At 35.4% G+C, this 27,426-nt stretch overlaps 2 protein-coding genes across 5 annotated transcripts in view; one reads left to right on the forward strand and one right to left on the reverse strand.

Moving 5' to 3' along the window:
* Positions 1-27,426, forward strand: part of LOC126738661 (transient receptor potential-gamma protein) — a 298,445-nt gene that overhangs the window by 255,742 nt on the left and 15,277 nt on the right. For all 3 annotated transcript variants that reach the window (XM_050444089.1, XM_050444091.1, XM_050444090.1), the window contains exons 13-16: positions 6,974-7,107; positions 7,161-7,293; positions 8,210-8,405; positions 8,463-8,654. In XM_050444089.1, the coding sequence (XP_050300046.1) occupies positions 6,974-7,107; positions 7,161-7,293; positions 8,210-8,405; positions 8,463-8,654 (655 nt within the window). The remainder of the gene's footprint in view (positions 1-6,973; positions 7,108-7,160; positions 7,294-8,209; positions 8,406-8,462; positions 8,655-27,426) is intronic.
* On the reverse strand, positions 18,135-25,442 carry LOC126738665 (disintegrin and metalloproteinase domain-containing protein 10-like). Of its 2 annotated transcripts, XM_050444098.1 has the most exons (7): positions 25,285-25,442; positions 21,556-22,142; positions 21,227-21,502; positions 20,931-21,169; positions 20,681-20,875; positions 20,431-20,627; positions 18,135-18,685 (listed from the first exon to the last, which is right to left on the reverse strand). In XM_050444098.1, the coding sequence occupies exons 1-7, from the start codon at positions 25,375-25,377 to the stop codon at positions 18,140-18,142; spliced, it is 2,133 nt and encodes a 710-aa protein (XP_050300055.1). In that variant the 5' UTR covers positions 25,378-25,442; the 3' UTR covers positions 18,135-18,139. The 2 variants fall into 2 exon arrangements, with proteins under 2 accessions (XP_050300055.1, XP_050300054.1); XM_050444097.1 differs by lacking the exon at positions 25,285-25,442 and having other exon boundaries at positions 21,556-22,271.

The raw sequence follows: 27,426 nt of genomic DNA on the forward strand, positions 1-27,426 counted from the left end.
TTAACCGCCAGCGCCACCATCTCTCCGGCGTTGCCGAACATCTTTTTATTTAGCTGAACCGTATCATGACCCCCCAATTAAATCTAAGTCATATGAACAGATTTAATTCTATCAGACGTTTTAACAAAAGCAACTTAGAAACTAACATTGATTACAAAATTTCACGTACAAATAACCTTACAACTAATAGGAAAATATTTATTACAAACTAATTGGTTAAGCCTTCTACATCTTTATAACGCTTGAGGTTAATAATATTTTGACATGAATGTTCCCTACCCATAGAATCACCAATGACATACGAGTTAGGACCGTTGTGCTTCAAAACATAAAAGGGGCCGGTAAACAACAGGAAGAATTTTTTAATGGTTCGATCATCGGCAGATGACTGGGCATGAGATCTAACCAGCACCTTATCACCAACTTGAAAAACCGTAGGATTTAATTTTTTATTAACCTTTTCCACGCGACGTTCAGCTCGGGTGCGCAACCTCTCGCGAACAAGTATTACTACACTTTCCAAATCTAACCCCATATTATCTTCACGTGGAAATGATATAAATTTTTCTATAGGCCGCTGCGGAGTTTTCTCCAAATTGCAGAAACATCGGTGTAAACCCGGTAACTTCACTAACCGCAGAGTTTAAACAGCCTTCAATGAATTCGAGAAGACACGCCCACTTAGTATGTTTATCAAAACAATAAGAACGCAGTAGTCGGCCAATTTCTCTATTATATCGCTCCGTCATATTTCCCTCGGGAAAATAAACGGAGGTATGTTTAACCCGGATACTTTTTTCGGCTAATTTATTCCTCCATAAGTTCCCGGTGAATTGGGTCCCGTTATCACTTAAAATGCACTTTGGTTTCTGAACTTTTGGTATATAGTCCAGTAACACTCTATTTATGATAGCCTTAGCAGTAGCACGTTTTAAGGCATACAACTTAACGAATTTTGAGAAAGCGTCTACCAAAACCAGTAGTTGAGTTACCCCACCTCGCGACACTGGTAATGGACCTATTAAATCTGTACATACCAAGTCACCTGGATTCTCTACAATGACGGTATGTAATTCACCCCTACTTAGCTTAGAACATTTTGCCTTTTGACAAAGGTCACAAGTAGATACAATTTGACCGATATGCCGTTGCATTTTTGGCCAGTAAAAAATTTCTTTCATTTGAGCGTATGTTTTCATTCGCCCGAAATGCCCGTTTCCGATATGATGCGCTAAAATCAGATCTCTAACTTGATTCTTAGGAACACATAATTTGTACCCCGGATTCAGATGGTCTCCCCTCTTAAAAAGCAAACCCTTATATTCTCGAAACCATGAAAAGATCCGATACTCTTTTCCTGAAAAAATTCGCGGATCTCTATTAAGCTGCTCTAAAAAGTTAATTTTTTGTCGTATCCAAGCCTCCTCTAATTGATCAGCCCGCAGAGATTTTAAATTTTGTTTTAAATTATCGTAAGATTCTGATAAACCTATCAACATAATGTGTAGGTTCGAAGATTTTTCTGGGGTCAAGAATAAACTTTTATTAGGGGGATTTCTTGATAAAATATCGGCAACCTTATTTTCAACCCCCGGACAATGTTCTACTTTAAAATCAAATTCTTGTATAAGAAGTGTCCATCTAGTCAACCTAGCCGATTTTAATTTACACGTCATTAAGAAACATAGCGATTTATGATCGGTTATTACCGTTAATGCCTGCCCTAATAAAAGGGTACGCCACTGCCTAAGGCAATGCACCAATGCTAGCAATTCCTTTTCCGTTGTAGTATACCGTATCTGACTTCCTTTAAGAGTGGTAGAGGTATAACTTATAACTTCCCTTTCTTCTTCCAAAGATTTCTGAAAAAGGCAACCCCCCACAGCATAATTCGAACTATCACATTGTACAAAAAATCTTTTTTTAAAATCAGGATGTACCACCAAGGTAGCCCTGAGAAACCGGTCCTTAATGGTCTTAAAGGCTTCTTTTTCTTCCTCTTCCCAAGACCATTTCTCATTTTTTTTTAATAGTTTCAATAATGGTAATGTCAAATCCGAGTATTTGCGGCAAAACCTTTGCTCGTAATTAATTAACCCTAAAAATCCACGAAGCTCCCGAATGTTGCGTGGTGCAGGAAAGTTTTTAATGGCCTGTATGCGTTCCGGATCCATTTCTATCCCCTTACTCGAGATTATATGCCCAAGGAACTTAACCTTCTCGCTAAGAAATTGACACTTCCTTAGTTTGACCGTAACACCTTCTGATTGAAAATAAGTAAAAAGTCGCTCCAAATGACTGAAATGATCACTTATATTTTCCGAAAATACGAATAGGTCGTCTACATAAATTACTGTAAAATCCCGCGTATCCGATGGTAAAACATTTTTTAAACACCGTATCAAACTAGCCATCGAAGTTGACAACCCAAAAGGAAGTCTCTTAAAAGTATAAGAGTCATTTTCATAAATGAAACCTATGTATTTTCTATGCTCCGGTTTAATTTCAATTTGCCAGTACGCGGATGTTAGGTCAATGGTACTTATTACCATGCCTGTCTTAAAATGAAAAAATAATTCATTTGGATTAGGCGGATTTATAAAATCCGGCTCCATACGGCTGTTTAACATACGAGCATCTAAACATATGCGTATGCTACCGTCTTTCTTTCGAACCGTCACTAATGGCGAAATATAATTTGTTTTCTCTCTTGAAATAATACCCCACTGAAGCATTTCCTCAATCTGAGACTTGACTTCGTCCCGATATGCAAATGGAATAGGATACGTAGCACAATGAAAAGGACTATCATTGGTCATTATTATTTCGTGTTGGTAAGATCTTATATGTCCCGGACATTCTGAAAATATAGACTCAAAGCGGCGTAAAAGATCAAACAAGTGAATTTTATCTAATTCGGATGCATTAATAATATCGACGGCCGCGCGAATATCACTTTCATTATATTTGTGTTTGTAAGCACTAATATTACCCGGCTGTATCACCGAAACAGCCCCTGCGCTAGTGCATAAATTAAGACAACGCTCCTCTAAACAGCTTGTCATATGTTGACTATACTTAACTACATACTCGTTCTCATTTACAAAAAAAGCAATTATGGATTTATTAAAGTCAATATTAGCCTTAAATTCCAAGAGCCAATCGAACCCAAATAATATATCTCGATTCAATCCCGGTACTACCAAACATTTAACATCTAGGTAAACTTTCGCATCAGGGATATATAAATTAATAAGCCCTTGCGTTCTAACCCTTTGTTGTTTTCCGCCAATCGCAACCGTAATAGCCACATTCGTAACCGGTAAAACTGACATTCTAGACTTATTCGCAATGGATTTAAAAAAATCCTCAGAGATAGCAGTAATTTCGCTGCCACTGTCTATTAAAACTTCAACGCCTTTTTCTCCGACCACAGCCTTGATAACCGGCGATTTAATTGATGGTTTACAGGCCTCAAATTCACCCTCATTCTCGCTTTCCGTTTCGCTGAAAAAATCGAAATCTTCGTTAAAACGCGTCATTTCCATAGCTCTCATATTTTGCCTATCGACCCGCGCATCATTTCTGTCGACCGGCTCCGACGTTTGCCCATTAGCGCTCGAACCCTGTGTTCGCCGCCAAGTATTATTGTTTGGCCCCGTGTTGCCACGATTCCCCGGTCCGCTATTATCTGAAGTTTGGGTCGGTCCCATTACACGATCCCCACGAGTCTGCACACTTCGTCTATTAACATTAACAGCGTTACCCTCTGTTGGGTAAGCGTATGTTGCGTCGATGTCTCGCAGGTACTCATCGACCTCATCGAACGTCCTCAGCCCCCTGGTTACAATACCCCGCTGAACGTCAGGCGGAAAATGCCTGCTCAAAAACGATATTAATTTAGATTCGGGAATTGGTGACGATAAGAAACCCGCCTGGTTAAAAAGATTCGAAAAGTAGTCCGCGCGATTGCCAGATTCAAATCTCCCGTAGCTTATTTCCAAAAATAAATCTCTCTGTTTGTCCACCCCCCAAAATCTGTTTAAAAACGCCACCTCAAAATCCTGAAAATTATGAAAACTACTTTCTTTTATAGCTGCCCAATCAGCTGCTGTGCCTTTTAAACACGGCAATACCAAGCCCAATCTATGTCTATCTGGCACGCCGGCCTCGTCAAAAATTTTATAAACCTTATTTAAAAAGGCTTTAGGGTTCATTTTTCCCGCAGGAGAAAAATATAAATTATTACCCCCCAATTCCTTAAAATTTAAAATATAGGATCTATCCCCCAAACAAGCATTTTGCCTATTTATTGTTAAGCCCTCTTGAACTATCGCTCCGGCCACCGGTAAACTTACACTCGCGGCCTCATTTTTCTCCCCACTATTTTGATTTTGCTTGATAGATAGATCGGTTACAGCCTGTTTTAACATACTCATTTCAGACATTAATTTATTTAGCACCATATTGAAATCATTAGACTGAGTTATGTTTTCGTGTGCGGTAACACTATTTGTTTGCGAACCCTCCGCATTATCATTATCCGAATCATAAACAAAATCCGACATTTGATTCCTATTTTTACTTTTTCTTTTAGGTGGCATTTTAGCTTCCTTTTTTTTTTTTTTTTACAAAGTAAGACCACCAACAAACAAAAACTGTCTACACTATTAAAGTTACTCGACAAAATACTACCAAACTACAAACTCTACCTTATCAAACTTAAACATTAATCTAGAATAAGGGTAGATTTCTACAAAAAACCAACTTTGTGATAAATATTAAACACTCCGAATATTCATTAAAATATTCTAAAGCACAAAAAAAAATAGTTCCGTGAGGATTCTATTATTTTAATAACCTTTATTTTAATAGAAACTAGGTAGATCCTCGTAAAATAGTCTATTGTCCTTGAAGACATCCAAACATGTTGAACTGTACCAAAACGTAGACAACGTACCACATGCGATTAACTAAACACCCATAAGACGTGTTTTTCGTCGGCTAACAGCAAATTATTTAATGATCCGCCTAGCAACAGCACGCCAAGAAATTGGAAAGAGCTTACCGGTTATTAAGCAATTGGTAACTGTAAACCTCAGGCCTCTAGTTGGGTGCCAATGAAACAGCTCAAGCTGAGCTTTATCTCGTTCTGGGTCGTCAGAGGAATCACAATTACAAAAACACACCGGTCAAACTCAAACTTTTTATTCGTACAACCAAAATTAAAAACTTTTAGCGCATCACCCTCGCTCATCAGGGTCTCGATGCCGAGTGACCTCGTCACCGCGGCATGTACAGTTAACCGCCAGCGCCACCATCTCTCCGGCGTTGCCGAACATCTTTTTATTTAGCTGAACCGTATCAACACTTAACATTGATGAAATAGGAGTATAGCGATTACATTTGAGAATAATTCTCATAGCTCTATTTTGATTGACTTCAACTTGTCTTATTTTATATTGTGATAAGTTAAACAATAATGACGAACAAAACTTTAAATCGGGTAAAGCAATTGCATTGTACAGCATTTTATTTTATTTTTCATTAATAATTAAACATTTCATTAATAATTGAAATAGGTTAATTATTTTTCTACTCATTAATAGTAGTGCCGAATTCACGAATTCAATTAAAGTTTACTCGACTATTTTCGATTTTCTTAGTAAAGACAAAAATTTGGATTTATTTGTATTTAAACTCGATTCATTAATAAACGGCCAGTTAAATTAGGTCGTTGTTTAAGAACGACCTAAAATTACTAAATTAGTAGCTCTTGAACCTTGCTGGATAAAAATACCTTCAACTCAGGAAGTTTTTGAGGTACAAGAAATGTTCGTATATGAAAATGTTGGGCAAGAAACGTACTTTCTTTGACTAGAACCCTTTTAAGAATGTGTTTTTTGTATATGAAAATGTTGGGCAAGAAACGTACTTTCTTTGACTAGAACCCTTTTAAGAATGTGTTTTTCGTATACGAAAATGTTGGGCAAGAAACGTACTTTCTTTGACTAGAACCCTTTTAAGAATGTGTTTTTTGTATATGAAAATGTTGGGCAAGAAACGTACTTTCTTTGACTAGAACCCTTTAAGATTATACCCATTATTTCATGAAAATATTCTCAAGAATAATGAAAATTTGTTAAAAAAATTTGTAAAAAAATGCCTTGACCAAAACTGCCATAACTGCTCATATCTTTGATGTCTTTTGAATTTCTATAAAAAAAATTATTAATATCAATCGCAATTTTCGGAAATTATCGCGAACTTCCACTGATAGATAGATTCTCCAAAATTGCCTTATCTCTAAAATTATCTAGTTTTTAAAAATGTTTATAAAGACACTTTTTATTTGGCATTAAAGCCCCGTTCTTATAATCTAGTTTCTATGCAAATCAATGAAAAATTAGGCGAAACATCACGGAGTTTCAAGATCTAAATTTAGACTCAAATAGAATGCAGTTAAAACCAACAACAAAATTTAACCCAGCCGCTTTTCCCATTCATTTAAACTTGAGCTTCAGCAAAAAAATGACGATATAACGAGAACAATAAACTGAATTTCGCAGAAATTAAGCAACGCGGAGCATTCCATTCATTTCCTGATTCCATCTGGATGGATCCATATTGTGGCCTCATGAAAATCCGGTTATTCCGACGAATATTGCACGGCAAATTACTATAGCGTTTGGATAGTAATGAGAGTAAGGGATTATTGCATAAAAAATATACAATTAATTTTGTAATTAATTCACTCGTTAGGGATTATAGTATACACGAGGAGCAAACTAAGGTCTTGAGTGCGGCAATTAGTTTTCTTACTCCCCCTGAGTTGTTCTTTTTTTAACTTTACTTTTGAATGAAATATAATCAAGAGAGTTGCCAGCCATGTACAGCAGCAATAACGCAATATGATTACACCCACTTTTTAGACAATTTAATTCCCTCATTGTCACTATTCTCACTATTTCAGTTCCTTAAAACTAGTCTACATATTCTCGGTGAACCCTCACCTAGGACCCCTTCAAGTCTCCTTATCGAGAATGGTGATGGATATCATGAAATTTTTCTTCTTATACGTCCTGGTGCTTTTCGCTTTTTCGTGTGGTAAGTTTAGGCTATAAGCTGTTTTTTTTATAACAATGTTTTTTTCATTAAAGGTCTTAATCAGCTTTTATGGTACTACGCAAGCGCCGAGAAGGGTAAATGTAAAGACCCGGATGACGCTTCGGGAGGGTCCAATTTACCGGAGAACGATTCAAACGCTTGTACCATATGGAGGAGGTTTTCAAAGTAAGAGTTTGGGTTTTTTGTATCTAGATTATTTAATATTTATTAAATGTTAATTTTGTATACAAATTTCAAATGTTTTTTTATGTAATTTGTATTTATGCACTTTTCTCACATGCATTATTGTTAACACATTTTTAGTAATATTTTCTTCGTTTTATTATTTGCCGAGGTTTCCTATTTATTAAAGCGAGATGGGTAAAACTGTTATAGTCTTTATAGAACTTTATAGTCCTTACAGCCTCATGTGTCTGTAATTTTATGGTACTGAGTGCTCTAAAGAAAGTGCTAGAAATTTAAAGTTTTAAAGAAATGGGCCTAAATTTACCATATACCCCCCTGATCCTGAAGCCCCTGGTAAACATTTTTTTTATTTAGTAGGTTCAAAAGAATAAACGTACTAACAATAATTTACCTCCCAAAATTGGTTGCGGTAGCTAAAGTAGTTCCGGAGCTATTAAAAAAACTAGTTTTTAAAGGTTATTTTCAAAGAGCTCTAGCTTCCTGAGGAAGCTTTTCCGGACCATGTTTATATGAACTTTTGTTTTCCTTTTGACGTTTTCTATCTGCCCTAGAAGTTTGTAACATGATCAACGGAACACCCTGTATTTTAGAGAGCGATATGAACATAAAATTTTCTACTTAACTCCTATTTTCCTTTATACTGACATTATAATTTCCTATAATTCTAGATTTTTAACAATTACAGTTACCTGTGCATTTGATTTTGTTACTGTCTACCTGTATCTTGTACCAATTAATTTGAAGAAAGAATAATTTCGATAAACAGTTTTTTGACAACGTTTCAGCACTAATGTGTCTTCATCAGGGCAGGACCTTGCAGGTTTTTATACTTACCATCTATGAACTTAAAAATTATATTCATTATAACCTAGTAAACGTGAAAAATCGGTTGTAGCCTGTTTGAAACCGTACAGACCCTCTTCTGGGCCGTCTTCGGCCTAATAGACCTGGACAGTTTCGACCTGAACGAAATCAAAATTTTCACCCGGTTTTGGGGCATGTTGATGTTCGGCACCTACTCAGTGATCAACATTGTTGTCCTCCTCAACCTGCTGATCGCCATGATGAATCACTCGTATCAACTAATTTCGGTAAGAGAATTTAAATTTATTTAAGATAAGAGTGAAACTTAAGAGGGTTTTCTTTAGGAACGAGCGGATACAGAATGGAAATTCGCCAGGAGTAAATTGTGGATCAGTTATTTTGAAGAGGGCGGTACTGTACCACCACCGTTTAACATTATACCGACACCCAAGAGTGGTTGGTATATTATACAGTGGTTGAGAAGGAAGTTTTGTGGGTCCAGGGCAGCGAAGAAGGAACATATGAGGACCATAAGGGTAAGTTCTTATGGTAGGTTTTCCACACGTGTGTGAAGCTAGCGTCCGATCGATATCCAGCAACCAAAATCGAGAACGCAGCATATGTCACTTGTACACTTCAATAATTTTTTACCAAAATCTTTCGTTTGTAGAGATTTACAACCATCTAAAATCGACTTAGATATTTATTATTAATTTCATTAAAAAATTTGATTTGAATCCTTTGGGAGTTTTGGAAGTTAAAGCCATTAAGTTTTTTTAATACATCCAACAATTTAATAATTTTTTACCAACAAACTTTCGTTTGTAGAGGTTTGCAACTATCTAAAATCAATTAAGATATTTATCTTAATTATTTTTTTTATAATTAAGATATTATTATCTTTTATAGAAAAAAATTTTATTCAAATCCTTTGGGAATTTTGGGAGTTAGAGCCTTTTTCATTTCTTTAACATTTGACTTTTTAATTAATTTTCACAACAAAACCTTAGATTGTAGAGGTTTGAGACCATCGTCAAAGTCGATTTAGGTATTCATTGTTAATATCTGGACAAACAATTATTAAAATCCCTTGGGAATCTCAGGACATCAGATTAAATAACAGGGAGCGCGGACTATAAATTGGTCGCTGGCAACCGACATATGCTGCGTTTTCGATTTTGGTTGCTGGATATCAATCGCACGCTAGCTTCACACACAATATGTTTTCCATGTAACTTTTAACCGGTGAAAACCTCATGTCTTCGATTGGAAGTTTTCAGTGGTAACCGTTAAAAATCAAAGTTATAGGAGGCCTTACAAAGTAGAGCCGGTGTTTGCCGCAGAAAATTGATGAAAAATCGGTAAAAACTTTCCCCAGAGTATGCCGAGTATAATGGGAAAAAAAACTCGCTCCTTGTTCTTGGATCGAGTTTTCCAAGTTTTCTTTGTTCGGGTATTTTTGTACGCCTCGAAGTAGTTTACGTTCGAAACAATTAAGTGTTTTTTTTAACTACAATGGAAAAACTTTAGGAATTAATTTTGATAATATTCTGGGAAAAATAATTTATTTCAGGCAGTAATTTATACACTCGTCTCAATTTTCAAATACGGCCTACGAATATGCCATATCTCGAAAGCTATAAAAGCTACGACTTTGCGAATCAATTCATTAGATTTAGAACGATAAGAGTATAAATAAAGCGTTGAAATAATGAAGAAGTATTTTATAATTTTCTCGTAATTGTCTTCCAAAGTTTAACATTAAATTTTCTGAGTCTCTCTAGGAAAGGATTTCCATGGAAAGTTTTTTTTTAATTTAACTAACTACACTAACGCCATTACCTTAGCATATACGTTCTGTTTCGGATGTTCTCCATTTGATTTATTTTGTATTGTGGTAGGTTGAATAATAACGTTGAACAATACTGTAAATGTGGTAGAGCAATAATATTATTATTGACTTATAAAAATGCCGTTGAACTTATGAAGAAATATTTTATAATTTGCTCGAAATGGTCATCCAAAGTTTGACATTTTTCGGGTATCTCCAGGTATAGATTATATTCTTTTTTTTTAATTGAACTAACTAGACTAACCGCATTATCTCATCATACAGATCTTAAAAACACCAATGTTTAATAAGATCTACGTATATCTGTAAGAATTACAGCACTGAAAATTTCATTTTTCATAAATTTTTTGTTCAAAAATTGGCTTCCAAAAATGGTATATTTTGAAAACTAGAAAAATTACGGATTTGCGGATTGTATCATTGGATTGAGGTGGATCAGAAAGAATATTAAGAAACCTTTAAAATTATAAAAAAAAAAATATTTCATAATTTTTCCGTAATCGTCATCCAAAGTTTCGAATTTTTTGGGTCTCGTTTTTTGACCTCGCAATTGCCCTATATAAATGCCATATCTTGAAAACTATGGGAGATATAATCTTGTGGATAATTTCACTAGATTAAGAAGGATTAGAGCAAGAAGCCATTGAAATTATGACGAAATATTTCATAGTCTGTTCGTAATCGTTGGCTAAAATTTGACATTTTAAATTTCTCGGGTTCCTTTAAGCACAAATTATTTCCATATATTTCATTTGATTTAGAAGAATTAAGAGTATAAAGAAACCATTGAAATTATGAAAAAATATTTCACAATTTTCCCGTAAGCGTTGTTCAAAGCTTGATATTTTCAATTTTTCGGGTCTCAATTTTTGACCTTGCAATTGCCCTATAAAAATGCCATATTTTGAAAACTATAAAAGATATGATCTTGGGATATTGTCATTAAATTAAGAAGAATAAAAGCATAAAGAAACCGTTAAAATTATGAAGAAATATTTTATAGTTTGTCCATAATCGTCGGCCAAAGTTTGACATTTTTCGGATATCTCCAGGTATAGAATGTTTTCATAATTCTTTTAAATTGATCTAACTACATTACCGGCAATATCTCAGTATATAAGCACCATGGTATGATGGGATCTAAACAGATCTGTAGGAATTACAGTGTGGCAGACGGATCTGAAACACTTCGGCCTAAGGTAAGGGGAATGCAGTAGTGGAGACAACATGGCTGACTTCATTCATAAAATGGACAGTGGCGTGTGGTATTATGTGAAACTATTTAAATTAGATTTAGGGAAAATAATTTTAAAATTTATCAAAATAAATTTTCCTAATTAATTATTCATTTGTATGTTTTATGGTTTTAGAAATAAGTTCTTTTTTTTTGGTATACAGGGTGTCCCACAATCAACGTCACAGGCTATAACTTTTTTATTTTTAACTATAAAAATTAAAAAAAAAAATTAATAGCTATAGGACCACTACCCAAAATTACTTAAAAAACAACCCCCAACAAATACATCCCCCAAAAATGAATTTGTCGGGGGTAGTTTTTTTAAGTAATTTTGGGTAGTGATCCTATAGCTATTAAAAATATATTTAAAAAAAAAATATACCTAAAAATAAAAAAGTTATAGCCTATGACGTTGATTGTGGAATACCCTGTATACAGGGTCGCACGCAAATATCTCTGTTGCTAAGCCGAATTTAAAAACAAAGTTTAAACAAAAGTTGCTAAGGTCACAGGGGGCCCCGTCACTGCAATAGTACGTGTATTTTAAAGGTCATTAAAAAAAAACAAAACAAAAGTCAAACGTCGACTAAAATGAGCCACCTGGTATAGATTATAAAAAACGAACAGCATAAGCTTTTTGGCAATGATAAAAGTTCGGTTAAGCTAGGAACGGGAATTTTTATGTTTTTTTATGCGAAATTTTCACTCTTTTTGGTATTTCCGAAAAAGTAAGGTAATTTGAGAAAAATATAAGGTAAATAACTTACCTAATTTCAGTCTCAGACACTTCACTTAAACATGTTTTTATTTTCACTGGTGAAATAAGCGAGCTCGTTTTCTTTACCTTCAGCCTTGTATTCACTCTCGTCTTCACTACTACTGCCATTAGTGTCCTCATTTCCTATTGTGATGACAAGGGGCTCGATTTCTTCCATGATTTGGTCAGTTTCCCAGAATTTATCCTCCACAGTTCTGTCGTGCTGGCAAAATTTCTGCCAATCATTTTCGGAAATCGAGGATATAGCATCCTCAGTAACCTCCTTTAAGGTTGTAATGTTTAAATTGCCAGTAGTATTGCGACTCCTTATTAAATATTTGAATCTTGCCCAAGCTAATTCAATTGGGTTTAACTCGCATAAATAAGGCGGTGTTCTTAATGGAGTATGCTCATGGGACCTTATAATCCGATCTACTATATAATTTTTTTGGTCACCAGGTGGTTTGTGGCGTAAAACCAAATCGAAAAGATCAAATTTTCTGGCACTTGCATCGTGACTTATACCTTAGTATAAGTCAAAGTATATAAGTCTGGTATAAGTCTAACATATAGTATATGTAATACATATTAATATACAGGGTAAAACTTATTCCACCCCATTTTTTTCAGCCATTTTCTTAAAAAAATTTTTTTTTTACAATCGATATTAGACTGTAAGGGACAAATTTATTTGGTATTTTTAACCCCTTAAATTTAACCCCACGCAGGGGTGACTATCAACCCCAAAATCTTAAATGGTAAGGGTATCACTCGACACCCCTTCCTATTTAAGATTTTGGGGTTGATAGTCACCCCCGCATGGGGTTTAGAGTTAAGGGATTGAAAATATCAAATAAATTTGTTCGCCTGAAGTCAAAAAACGATCATCAAAAATTTTTTTTAAAAGAAAATATCTGAAAAAACTGGGGTGGAAAATTTTCATTAGCCCACCGTGTATGTACATATTATGTAGGTACATTTATATATTTAAAATTTATCAGTTCAAAAGGCTTAATTAAGTTGTTATAGCTACCTTTCTTAGTTCCAGGCGATTATATCTCTTTTTAAAGAGGATTTTGTTGGGGTTTTATCCTCCTGCACCGAATGATAAGGAGCATTGTCTAACACTATTACCGAATTGGCAGGTATATTTGGGAGAAATTTTTCCGTGAGCCATCTAGTAAAATTTTCCCTATTCATTTGGCCATGGTAATCACCTGTGGCTAATCCGGCTTTAAATATTAAACATGCATTGTCCACAAAACCCTTGTCGGAACCTGCATGAACAATTATTAGCTGACTTAAAATAGCATTTAAAATATATATATTTCTCAAATTCAACGGGTCCTTGCCCGTGAAAAATATATGACTGTAACTTATACACAATGTTTTGTATTGTATGCTTACCCGTTGAACTAATATTTTTTAAAACACCAGTAACCGTATCGCTCTGCCAACATTTCTTGAACGTCAAATCGTTATCCACCCAAGTTTCGTCCAAGTAAATAATGTTTCGGCCTTCTTCACGATATTTTCGTAATTCGCGAAGATATTTGTATCTCCAGGTATAGAATGTTTTCATAATTCTTTTAAATTAATCTAACTACATTAACGGCATTATCTCAATATATAAGCACCATGGTATGATGAGATCTAAACAGATCTGTAGGAATTATGGCACTTAAAAAAGTGCCCAAATATGCCATTTTTCACCCTAAAATTGCCATTCTCGAAGTTGTCGTCCAAAATTTGATATATTTTATTTTTCCAGTCTCAATCTTAAAAACTGTAAGAGATACAACCTTGCATATAATGTTATTAGATTTACAAGGATAACATCAGAAATCCACCTTTAAAATTATAAACAAATATTTCATAGTATTCCCGTAATCGTCATCTAAAGTTTGACATTTGAAAGTTTTAGGGTATCTCTAGGTATAGATTATTTGCAATTTTTTTTAAATTCAACTAACTACACTAACCGCATTATCTCATCATATAGATCCTATAAACACCAATGTTTAATAAGATCTGTAAGAATTACAGCACCTTGAAAAAGTCGCAAATATGCCATTTTTTGTTCAAAAATTGGCCTCTAAAAATGCCATATTTAGAAAACTAGAAAAGATACGACTTTGGCGGATTGTATCATTGGATTGAGGTAGAGGAGAATATCAAATTTTTTACAATTTTTCCGTAATCGTCATCCTTCAAGTTTCGAATTTTTGGGTCTCGTTTTTTGACCTCGCAATTGCCCTATAAAAATGCCATATCTTGAAAACTATGAGAGATATGCTTTTAAGGATAATTTCATTAGATTAAGAAGGATTAGAGCATAAAGAAGCCATTGAAATAATGAAGAAATATTTCATAGTCGGTTCGTAATCGTTGGCCAAAATTTGACATTTTAAATTTCTCGGGTTCCTTCAGGCATTAATTATTTCTATACATTTTATATAAATTATGTCATTTCATTTTGAAAAATTAGAATATAAAGGAACCATTGAAATTATGTTCAAAGTTTGAAATTTGTAATTTTTTGAGTCTCATTTTTGACCTCTCAATTGCCCTATAAAAATGTCATATTTTCAATAGTATAAGAGACACGGCCTTGGGATAATGTCATTGAATTAGGAAGAATAAAAGCATAAAGAAACCGTTAAAATTATGAAGAAATATTTCATAGTTTTCCCGTAATCGTTCTTAAAAACTCATATTTTATTTTTCGGATCTCAATTTTTGAGCCTAAAGTTGACCTATAAAATTGTCATATCTTAGAAACTGTAAGGTATTTCTTACAGTTACCTTAGCTATAATGTTACTAGATTTAGAAGGATAAGATTATAAATAAACCTTTAAAATTATAAAGGAATATTTTATAGGTTTTCCGTAATCCTCGTTCAAAGTTTGACATCTTTAATTTTTCGGGTATATCCAGGTATAGATTAATTTCGTTTTTTTTTCAATTGAACTAACTGCACTAATGACATTCTCTCATTATGTAGGTCCAAGAAACACCAGTATGATGGAAATCTATAGGAATTATCGCATTAAAAAAAAATTCCCAAACATGCTTTTTTTCACCTTAAAGTTGCCATTTCTCGAAAACTACAAAAGCTACAGCCTTGCAAGGGTGTAATTGGACTTAAAAGAATGAAGTTATAACGAAAATGTTAAAATTATGAAAAAATATTTAATAGTTTTTCCCTAATCGCCCTCAAAAACTCGGAATATTTTGTTTTCCGGGTCTCAATTTTTGAGCCTAAAGTTGACCTATAAAAATGCCATATCTTAGAAACTGTAAGAGATACGACCTTACGGGCAAATGTTACTAGATTTAGAAAAACAAGATCATAAATAAACCTTTAAAATTATAAAGAAATATTTTATAATTTTTGCGTAATCGTCGTGCAAAGTTTGACATTTTTTGAGTATATCCACGTATAAGTTATTTTTTTTTTAACTATATTGATTACAATAACGACATTATATAGATCTCTAAAACACCGAGTTTTAATAAATCGGAGTAGATCTGTAGGAATTATATTGTTTAAATAAAAAGAATATGAAGAATATAGTTTGGGGATATATAATTCGTGTATTAGTCCCAGTTTCAGGTTTTGGTCAATAATTATCCCAAGATACTTTGTCTGGCTGACTTTTTTAATAACTATATTAAAGGAATCGATTTTTAGTTTATTGAAATTGAGTTGAGTAGTTTGGTGTTCATTTAAAGTCAGTTTAATGCAATCGTAAAAGAGTTTGACCTTGTTCATTCTTCTTTTTAACTGAAATTTGGCTTACGGGTTACCTACAAAGATTAGCACGGTATCATTTGCATAAATAATATTTTAACATGCATATTAAACTTACAAAGGGTGATTATATAGATATTGAAAATCAAAGGACTCTAAAGTGGGATCGCTGTCACTTCCAGATGGCGGCTTTACTACGAATGAGCGGAAGTCACTGGAGGTCATGCTGCGCACTCACTTCCCAGACTCCAACTCATCTCGCGATCCTCCTAGCTGTTCTCGGGCTCCGATTCGCTTAGAGTTCGAGACTGCTAGAAGAATAATTACCTACGAGAGGGTGAAATAAGCAATCAAGACATCCTCCCCCTTCAAATCTCCGGGCATGGATGGATTATATCCATGCCTTTTGCAAAACGGTTAGAAGTACTAACCTCACACATAGTCAGACTATTCAGGACGTCCCTTGCTCAGGGCTACGTCCCAAAGTTATGGCGTCAAGTGAAAGTCGTCTTCATTCCAAAACCCGGAAAAAGCGATTTTACAGATCCCAAATCCTAACGACCTATCAGCCTTACCGGCTTTATGCTGAAGGCGATGGAGAGGCTGATTGATCGGTACCTTAAGGAAAGCATCCTGATCAACAAACCACTGCATGTGCACCAATACGCCTATCAAGCGGACAAATCCACGGACCTGGCCCTACACCACCTCGTTAAGAAGGTGGAGGGTGCTCTGGGTAGTAGCAAGGCCTGTCTGGGTGCGTTTCTAGACATTGAAGGGGCGTTCGACAACACCCCTTTCGCATTAATCTGCCAAGCACTCGAGAGCCGCGGCTCAGAACCCTGTTTGGTCAGCTGGATAGAGGCTATGCTCTCGAAACGTCATGTATCTGTCCAGCTCAACAACGAGATTGTCGAAACGTTGGCGGCTAGGGGCTGCCCGCAGGAAGAAGTATTGTCCCCTACCTTGTGATGCCTTGTAGTTGACAGCCTGATAAATCTTTGCCAGGCCAAAGTATTCGCTATATTAAAATGCGGACAGAAAATCCTAAGCTGCGGACACCGCAATACAGTCGTATCAATATGCTCGGACAACAGAGCTGCCATTCAGGCTATCACGGCCGCAAAGGTAAGCTCCAAGCTTGTACTAGAGTGCATAAAAGTCCTGAAAAAACTGGTACAGGTTGGCTGCAGGGTCCTCTGTGCTCGTCTGGGTACCTGGCCACGCAGGCCATGCACGTAATGAGGAAGCGGACTCTCTTGCCAGACTGGGATCCGCGGATGTGCCGATGGGGCCGGAACCCATAGTTGGTATCGCCAAATGCGTTGCGGTCGCGTCAATGAAGGGTCTGCTGGGCATGTGGACCCACCGAAGATGGACTGAGTTCCCTGGTCTGGGACAGGCCAAAGGGAAAAAGGTTCAAATACTTGGGTAGCACTTTCAGTGTACCGAGTGACTTTAAGTCATTCAGACCAGAGAGCCTTATCGGCTTCTCTAAGGTCGTTGGGCTCTGGTAACCCCCGGTGGGGCATGACGGGGCTATCAGGAGACCTATATGCACAACTGCCTTGGCAGCCCACTGTTTCGACAATTCAATTCAATTCAATATCAAAGGACTTACTATGCCCTCTACACTTAAAGTATTACCAATTTTGACGTAGGTGCCAGCGATTATATACAATCTTTGGCTTTAAAATTCTATTTTTATAGAATTTAAATTACTTTAGTACATATACCTAAGTACATAGGTATTATGCAATCTTTTTACCAAGACAACATGATATAAGTGATGTCAAACCTTTACTCCACTTGTCTTTCTTTATAGACTATTAATAGTAAAATATTTTCAAAAAAGTGTTTACATTTGAAAATATATTCTTATGACACTTATACTCATATTTCACACACACATTCACATTTAAATATTTATTTAAGCTTATTTCCAGGATCCCCTATTCTACGTTTATGAAGACGGTTCTCCCATTTTGTTATATTATGAAAGAATCGGTAATTACTTGTAAAAAGATCGACTTTAATTGCGTTTTTTTCATGCTGCTGCACTAACTGCCAAGTTTTTACCATCGTGACAGTTATACAAAAATACCTTAATGAAACCTTTTCTCTTTTTCGACCAGAAACTAAACAAAAAAAACACAGAACAATAGAGAATCGGTAAATATGTTTATAAACAAAATACCCCCTTTCCTCTGAGCACACGTTGAACCCAAACAAAGTTGTTGTTTATTGATTCTAGTCTTTCAATGTTATAAGATATGGTATTATTGAATTTAGAAAAATAATAATATGACGAAACCCTTAAAATTACGAAGAAAGGAGTTACAGTATCCCGGTAATCGCACAGCACCTCTTAAGACCCACGAAATTTTTATTTATATATTAAAAAAACACATTTGTTCTTTTTAAAAAACTAGTTTTACTAGGGACATATTGACAAGCACATAGGTCAACATTTTAAGTACATTAACCCTGAAAACTATACAGTGCGAACTCTCGAACGAGGGAAAACTCTGATTGGGCAACAAGACCGAACAGTAGCCCCCCATTTCGCACTTACCCAACTTACCATGAAACAAACAATAATTCCCAACTTTTCCTTCATAAAACCTCAACTTGTGACAGCTCTCGTTAGTAGAACAGACCGTTTTCTCCAAAAATATTTCGGATTTTTCAAACGCATTATCACTCGCCACAGAAATTAACTTGACAGCATGATTCTTGAGCATTAAATTGGTAGCGTCGTATGCTGTAATACAGTGGTCTTCATACAGGCAACATACTTGGCATGTTCTTTGAATGTACATTGGGTCACATGCGCATTCTTTCAGGGATATTCTAGCGCATTCCGTGCTGTGGCATTCGGCTTCTATGCACATGCCGTTCAAGCCGCATGCGCAATGCTTATCTGGAGGGGAGCATGGACAATCTTTGTTGAAGTTGCGACAAGTCTGAAAATAAATACTTGTTTGAAATTAACGAAGAGATTATTTTTATTTAACAAAATTTGCCAATTTTGGAACCTAAAAATCATGTTACAAGCATGTTTATAAATGTCAGTGGAAACTGGCTTAAATAAACCTTATTCAGAATAATAAAAGATATACATGGAAAAAAGGATTTTTTTGGCAACCTAAAATGTATATTGTACTGATTTTTTCCAAAACCTAACAAATATAATTTATTTTTTTATATAATATTTTTAATTATCACGTCTAATTATATAATTATGGTTTATTAATAAACTCAAAATGTGTTATTAAATTCCACTTCTTTAAGCCACTAAAAAAAATTAAATAAAAAACAGTACAGAAAAAGCTAATATTAAGAGTAGAATAAGGAAATTAAATAAGAAAACTGAGAAAGCTAAAAAATAGTTAGGAAAACACCAATAAAAGTAAAAATTAAGACGGTCAAGAGTGGTAAAAATGTCCCAATAACTAGCGGCTAATTTAAACAAGATTCGACTTTGGACGCTCCTATTAATATTTATATCAATATATAAAAATATATAAATTAATATTTTAGTGTTTAAATGAAAGAAATATAAATTTTTAGTCAATCTATAAACTATTTATTTTTATATTTTATATTATTATAAAAAGAATATTCAATAGAATAAAAGCAAGTAAGTACTAGTTCAATGTCAGAACTGTCAAAGTTGTCAATGCTATGAATGTCATTTCTTGGTAAGGTCAATGAATAAATGACACTTTATATTAAGGCCTTCCCTCTCCCATATTCTATTGATTTGCTGTACTGACATTCCAATGTTTGCTTGATTAAAATAAATTAAAGTAATCACGAAAGTGAGTACTTTAACGTCAAAGTTGTCAATGATATGAATATCATTTATTAGGAATGTTAATATATTAAAGGCACTAATAATGATTAATGCCTTCACCGTCCCATATTTTAGTAATTTGCCGTATTAATATTTCGATTATTTGCTTCATTAAATTAAATAAAAGTTAAGATTAAGGCGAGTACTTCAACGTCAAAGCAGTCATGTATGAACTATCAAAGTTGCCAATTGTATGAATGTCATTTGTTAGCAATATTAATAAATTAATTAAATTAAATATCAAGACTTTCCCTCTCCTATATTTTATTAATTTTCCATATTAAGATTTCAATGTTTGCTTGATTAAAATAAATAAAAGCAAACATGGAGGCCAGTACTTCATTATCAGAAATGTCAATGTCGAAACTGTCAAAGTTGTCAACGCTATGACAGTCGTTTGTTAACTATGCAAATAAATTAATGGTATTAATTATTAACGCCTTTGCCCTCCTATATTCTAATAATTTTCCGTATTTTCCTTGCTTTAAATAAATAGAAGTAATTATGGAGGCCAGTACTTCAACGTCAGAGCTGTCAAAGTTGTCAATGCTATGAACGTCATTTGTCAGAAATGTCAAAATATCAATGACACAAATATTTAGCGCCCTCTTCGATTTTATTACTTTATCAAATTAATATTTCAGTGTCGTTTGATTAAAATAAAATAAGTTGACGTTCTTAAACTTATTCCAGGTAAACAACTGGATTTAAACTCAAGGAACAATTAAATTTTATCCATAATTTCCAGTGGCGTACTCACCAAGTAGATTGCTATTAAATAAGCAGTTAAAAATATATCTCCATATTAAACCTACTATTAACTTCAACAAAAAACCTCAAAATTTTACTTACAACATATTTACTCAAAGAGCCACTATATCTACAGTCCTTGGTACAGCACTCCCCTTGAGACGGATGGCACTGGAACCCCATTTTCCTGTTAATTTTACACGGATGCTCCCTGGTTCTTCTGGGAGTACAACAAGGATCCTTATACAAACAATCCCTTGTTGTACCACAATCACAATCCTCACCTTCCTCGATCAAACCTTAAGAAGAACTCATCCTCAGATAACTCTCAGACTCCTCATTCATTACTCACCATTTCCACAAAAAGATGACGTAACAGGCTCTAAACATCCCCCTTTAAGTGCCAAAGCTCTAATCATCGACTTCTTACTGCACTCTGAGAACGTTAAGCGAGACTCTTTGGCGTAATAGTTCGTATAAGACTTTTCTGACATAATATAGCCCTCGCATCGTTTTCCTGAATCGTGTACAGATCCGAAACTATGACCTGCAAACAGTAAATATCATAATTGACATTCAATTATCATAATTCTTCAACACACCCAACTCGTGGGTGATGGTAACCTCAAAAATCAATTGGTTCACCAAAGGGCTTTTCGTGGTGGATGAGGTAATAATTAAGCCATTTAGGGAGCCTATGCGAGGATAGAAATAGTCGCAAACGCCAGATGTTGGATAGAGAGAGTCACTGTTTGGGGTGTAGCTCGCTCCTAAAGTTCCTTTGTCGAATTTTTGTGCGGTAAAGGCTATGCCTAGGCAGTGTTTTGGTAGCCCTGGAAACCTTTAGAACTAGATGAGTGAGAGATGAAGCTTAATTGATTCATTTCCAACTACTGACCTGTTGAATGTCAAAATGTATTTATTTACATCCATAACCTCATTCTGATAGGGAACCAGAAAATATGTTGGATCCGGAGTGGTTACCACCAAGATACTCTTGACATAAAACCCGATATTATCAGGAACACCATCCCCATCAAAATCTGTGGATCGGAATATGGCGTTGGCCTCTTCCAAGGAGAACAGCACGTGGAATACTGCTGCTTCCACGTTGCCCCCATGGACTTTCATCAGGAACGAGTAGTCGATGACTATTGCCAGAGAGCAAAGTCTTCTGAAATTTCTGGAAGTTATTATTGTTGTATCATTTTAAATGGATGCGTTTACCCTTTTCCCTTCCATGAGGCGAACTGGTTCTCAAAAAACCGCCTCCGCACCAACTCGTTGAATAAAATCCTCGCTCGATCGGTCTGGTTCAGGATCATCCCGACCAAAACTTTATTTATCTTAAAAACAAGAGCGTTCGGAGTCGCTATCGCTTTTTCGGGATAGTGAAACTGGGATATGTTAATTTTCTCTTGAATTTTCCCTTCTTTAAGTTCATCTATCCAAAAGAGGGAGTCGTTGATGAGTAGGTGCCCATAGAAATTGTTGTTTTTCATATATCCAGTCACTGAACTGTTAAAAGGCTCCTCCAGGACGTATCCCTCTAGCAGTTGACTGGTCTTGGCTATTTCCAGTGGAGCTGATTCGTAGTTACTGATAGTACCTTTAAACATTTTCTGGATGATGCTCTCAGGTACCAGGATCTCACTGTCACGTTGCCTTAAGGTGATAGTCAAAGGTCTTCCGTCATTGTATAAGTCCAAAGTGAATAGGAAGTTACGCACCTCGGACACCAAGGTGTCCCGTTTGATGATTTTCGCATTGATTTTGGTGGAGACCAGATGGTAATCGGTGATTTTGTAATTGAGGTCGTTTTCTTGAAAATGACCTTTTGAGGAGTGTGAGAGGATGAGCAGGAGGAATTGGGAAATAATTAGAGTTGTGGTGTTGTGGGTGTGCATTGTCACGAAGCATTTTTGACGTTTGTTTATGTAAGCTGGGTTCACTAAATGAAGCTTGGAAGGCATGTGTTATGACATTATTGTCAGTTCTCAGTTTGTTTCTTTATTTAAAATATTCCCCTGTGAAAATAGTATTGGCAAATTAAAAAAATAATTTGAAATCAGTACAGGATTTAAAAAATACCTGGAACAATCGAAAAACTTGTCAAAATGAGGGTTTGAAACAATTTAAATTTACTTTTGTAAATTTACTAATAAATGAATAAATAACACATGAATCAATGAATGGTTCACCTTCAATCGTCTTTGCTTCAATCAAAGCAAAACACATATTGTTGGATTGAGGTATGACATAACTGTGTACTCCTAAAGGTAACATTTTGCATAAATTTAAATAACTAAGTTTCTGAACATTCTGACTGTTCAAGAGTTAAGCCTTGAAGTCTAATCGTCTTTCTGGAATAGTTCCAATAAGGGACTTTTCAATGTGGTTTCTATGATCCGAAAGAAAGATCGTTTTCTCACAGGAATACATCAGAGAGTTTTGTAGACCACACTTTATTGGCCTGAAAATCTTTAACTCTTTCATCTTTATTCATGTTAGGAGCTTCTACTATTCTTTTTTAAAATCGTTTTGCACTCATGGGTCGTGTTACTCATTACAGCACGTGGCAAAATCACTATTTGGTAACAAATCTGAAAACACTGAATTCCTTAAAGACCTTTTGACACTTAAAGATTATCACGACCAAAACCTTATCCATTTTAAAAACAAGAGCGTTCGGAGTCACTATCGCCTTTTCGGGATAGTGAAACTGGGATATGTTAATTTTCTCTTGAATTTTCCCTTCTTTAAGTTCATCTATCCAAAAGAGGGAGTCGTTGATGAGTAGGTGCCCATAGAAATTGTTGTTTTTCATATATCCAGTCACTGAACTGTTAAAAGGCTCCTCCAGGACGTATCCCTCTAGCAGTTGGCTGCTCTTAGCTATTTCCAGTGGAACTGATTCGTAGTTACTGATATTACTTTTGAACATTTTCTGAATGATGCTCTCAGGTACCAGGATCTCACTGTCACGTTGCCTTAAGGTGATAGTCAAAGGTCTTCCGTCATTGTATAAGTCCAAAGTGAATAGGAAGTTACGCACCTCGGACACCAAGGTGTCCCGTTTGATGATTTTCGCATTGATTTTGGTGGAGACCAGATGGTAATCGGTGATTTTGTAATTGAGGTCGTTTTCTTGAAAATGAGCTTGTGAGGAGTGTGAGAGGATGAGCAGGAGGAATTGGGAAATAATTAGAGTTGTGGTGTTGTGGGTGTGCATTGTCACGAAGCATTTTTGACGTTTGTTTATGTAAGCTGGATTCACTAAATTAAGCTTGGAAGGCATGTGTTATGACATTATTATCAGTTCTCAATTTGCTTGTCTTATTTAAAATATGCTTCTAGCGGAAATTTTACTATAAAGTTTTAAAAATGATTTAAAGTCAGTGCAGGATTTAAGAAATGACACCAAATGCCTTGAATCATTGAAAAACTTGTCAAAATGAAGGTTTAGAAGTATTTACAATCATTAAATATAATCACAACAAGGCAGTTTGGCTTTCAAGCATCAAAGGGTACTCACGATGCTATATACGACTCCTTGGAAAACGTTTGATTTAGTGTAAACCAATGCTACATTTGGGCTGCGTTTTTCTGTGATCTATATAAAGCTTCTGATTGTGTGGATCACGGATTATTACTGAATAAGCTTGAAAGATATTGAATGAAGTCGTCCATTTTCTCAAACAGACCTAGATTCAATAATTCAAATAATTTAAAAATTTCGAAAAATCGATTTTTAGAGTACCAATTTTATCTAACTTTAAGGTTGTTATTGTATTTAGTTTCTTTGTTTTCAATTTTTAAAATTTTAAATTTTTAGGTCTGATGATGCTCTTAATATGAGCGAAATACGTGTAACCTACTGTTAGAATTAATAAATACTTTTAAGACCGAGACTTTGTGTAGTTGACGTTGTGAAGCTTGGAAGGCATGTGTTATGACATTATTGTCAGTTCTCAATTTCCTTGTTTTATTTAAATTATGCCCCTAGCGAAAATAGTACTGCCAAATTTTAAAAATGATTTAAAGTCAGTGCAGGGTTTAAAACACTACATCAGTTGTCTGGAATAATCGAAAAACTTGTCAAAATGAGGGTTTAGAAACCATTTAAATTTACTTTTTTAAATTTACTAATAAATTTATTTTTTAATGGTAAGCAGTTTATCTTTTAATGACTGGAATCACACGAATCAATGAATGGTTCACCTTCAATCGTCTTTGCTTCAATCAAAGCAAAACACATATTGTTGGATTGAGGTATGACATAACTGTGTACTCCTAAAGGTAACATTTTGCATAAATTTAAATAACTAAGTTTCTGAACATTCTGATTGTTCAAGAGTTAAGCCTTGAAGTCTAATCGTCTTTCTGGAATATTTCTAATAAGAGACTTTTCAATGTGGTTTCTATGATCTGAAAGAAAGATCGTTTTCTCACAGGAATACATCAGAGAGTTTTGTAGACCACACTTTATTGGCCTGAAAATCTTTAACTCTTTCATCGTTATTCATGTTAGGAGCTTCTACTATTATTTTTTTAAATCGTTTTGCACTCATGGGTCGTGTTACTCATTACAGCACGTGGCAAAATGTCGTTGATGAGTAAGTGTCCATAGAAATTGTTGTTTTTTATATATCCAGTAACTGAACTGTTAAAAGGCTCCTCCAGGACGTATCCCTCTAGCAGTTGGCTGGTCTTGGCTATTTCCAGTGGAGCTGATTCGTAGTTACTGATAGTACCTTTGAACATTTTTTGGATGATGCTCTCAGGTACCAGGATCTCACTGTCACGTTGCCTTAAGGTGATAGTCAAAGGTCTTCCGTCATTGTATAAGTCCAAAGTGAATAGGAAGTTACGCACCTCGGACACGATGTCCCGTTTGATGATTTTCGCATTGATTTTGGTGGAGACCAGATGGTAGTCGGCGATTTTGTAATTGAGGTCGTTTTCTTGAAAATGAGCTTGTGAGGAGTGTGAGAGGATGAGCAGGAGGAATTGGGAAATAATTAAAGTTGTGGTGTTTCGGGTGTGCATTGTCACGAAGCATTTTTGACGTTTGTTTATGTAAACTGGGTTCACTAAATGATGCTTGAAAGGCATGTGTTATGACATTATTGTCATTTCTCTGTTGCTTGTATTTTTCAATGTTTTATCTTAATTATGCTCGGAGCGGAAGAAGTACTGGCAAATTATAAAAATAATGTGAAATTAGTAAAGAATTTTAAAAATTACCTCAAATGCCTGAAATAAAATGAAAATGCCTGGAAACAGGAAACTATGACTCCAATAGAAAAATTTGTCAAAAGCTTTAGCACATCAAAGGACTCACGATACTACGGCTTTTTGAATGACGTTAACTTTAATATGAATCAAGACTGCAGCAGCGGTTCTCTCTGATGTATATAAAGCTTTTGATTGTGTGGATCACGGATTATTACTGAATGAGCTTGAAAGATATTGGTTTCGATGAATGGCCTATGTCTAGTTTAAGTCTTTATAAGGCTCAAATACGTCCTTCTCTCGAGTATTGCTCGCATGTCTGGAGCTCTGCACCCAAGCATAGTTTAAAGCTCCTAGATTCTATACAGAAGAGAGCTATTCGTCTTATCGACAAACCAGAACTGACAAATAGTCTGGATAGTCTGGAGCACAGGAGAAAGGTGGCTGATCTCTGTTTATTCTACCGTTATTATCACGGTAAGTGCTCCTCTGAGCTGGCAGGCCTGATCCCACCCAGGGCTGTTCCGGCAAGAAGGACGCGTCTAGCAGTTGCGGCTCATCAACATCGAGTCCACCTGCCTACCCCAAGGACGTCGCTGTATCGGGACTCATTCATCTGGAGAACATCTTCTTTGTGGAACGGGCTTCCACCTCACATATTTCCCGACGTATACAACCTGCAGCGATTCAAGATAAATGCCCACAAATATCTTCGCGCAAGCACCACTCCAAGAGTGACACAGGACTTTCCTCTTGTGCTTGTGTTTACCATAAAAAAAAAAAAAAGTCTTATATTAGCAATCGGGGTGAGTCTATTGTACATCCAGAGAAAAAATCATTTATCTCAAGCATTACTTGCAGAGTCTCACAGAGATCGGTATTGAAAATGATCTTGTTGGGTTAAATATCTCTGTAGAGTTCAGACTGTTTGCAGACGATGCATCAATATTATAGCGAGTTAAGGTGGTGGAGGAGTTACGTCAAGCCATGAAGAGTGGCTTTAACATTATCAATGAATGGTTCACAAAACATATTTTATTGAATTTAGATATGACATAGCAAGTGTGCTCTTAAACGTAACCTTTTGCAGATAGTTGAATAACGAACTTTCTAGACATTCTGATTGATCAAGACTTACGCCTTGAAGTCTAACCTTCTTTCTGGAGTATTGCCAATAAGTGACTTTAAGGAATATGGTGTTTATGATCTAAAAGAATGATCATTTTTTCACGATCGAGTCGAGGTGGCACGTTTACTTTGAACCAGTTAGAGTGCTTAACGCAGGCTAAAACTTTGCCTGAATACTGTGCGCATGGAGAAATGGAATTGGACCTGGGTTCTGTTTTGTTGGTTTTTGGACCTCGAGGCTATTAATAGAAATGGATGGGGCATTCGTATTGTGACGTTAGAGTTTAAATTTTTGGATCGTCGCAAAACAAACAGAAGCAAAAGTATTTGCCAAAAACACTTTCATTGATTAAGAAGGAAAGTTAGAGGTTCGAAGGCGATTAGATACCGCCTTAGTCATTTAACCATATACGAGTAAAAATCTGTATGGATTTTTTATGAAATTTGATACGAAAATAGAGACGTATGTTTAAATGAGAATGGAGGTTGGTCCGGAGATATCCGATCAATAGAGAAGGTGTGAGGAGGTTCGAAAGTGTTTTTGTTCTATTGGGGTTTCTAATTAAGGTGGGAGTATGAAATTTTGCACACGGTTAGTAGGTGGGAGGCTGTAAATCAGAGAGTTTTGTAGATTACACTTTATTGGCCTGAAAATCTTTAACTCTTTCATCGTTATTCATGTTAGAAGCTTCTACTCTTATTTTTAAAAATCGTTTTGCACTCATCGGTCGTGTT

The sequence above is a fragment of the Anthonomus grandis genome, chromosome 7 (assembly GCF_022605725.1).
Source record: "Anthonomus grandis grandis chromosome 7, icAntGran1.3, whole genome shotgun sequence".
In the NCBI taxonomy this organism is placed as follows: domain Eukaryota; kingdom Metazoa; phylum Arthropoda; class Insecta; order Coleoptera; family Curculionidae; genus Anthonomus; species Anthonomus grandis.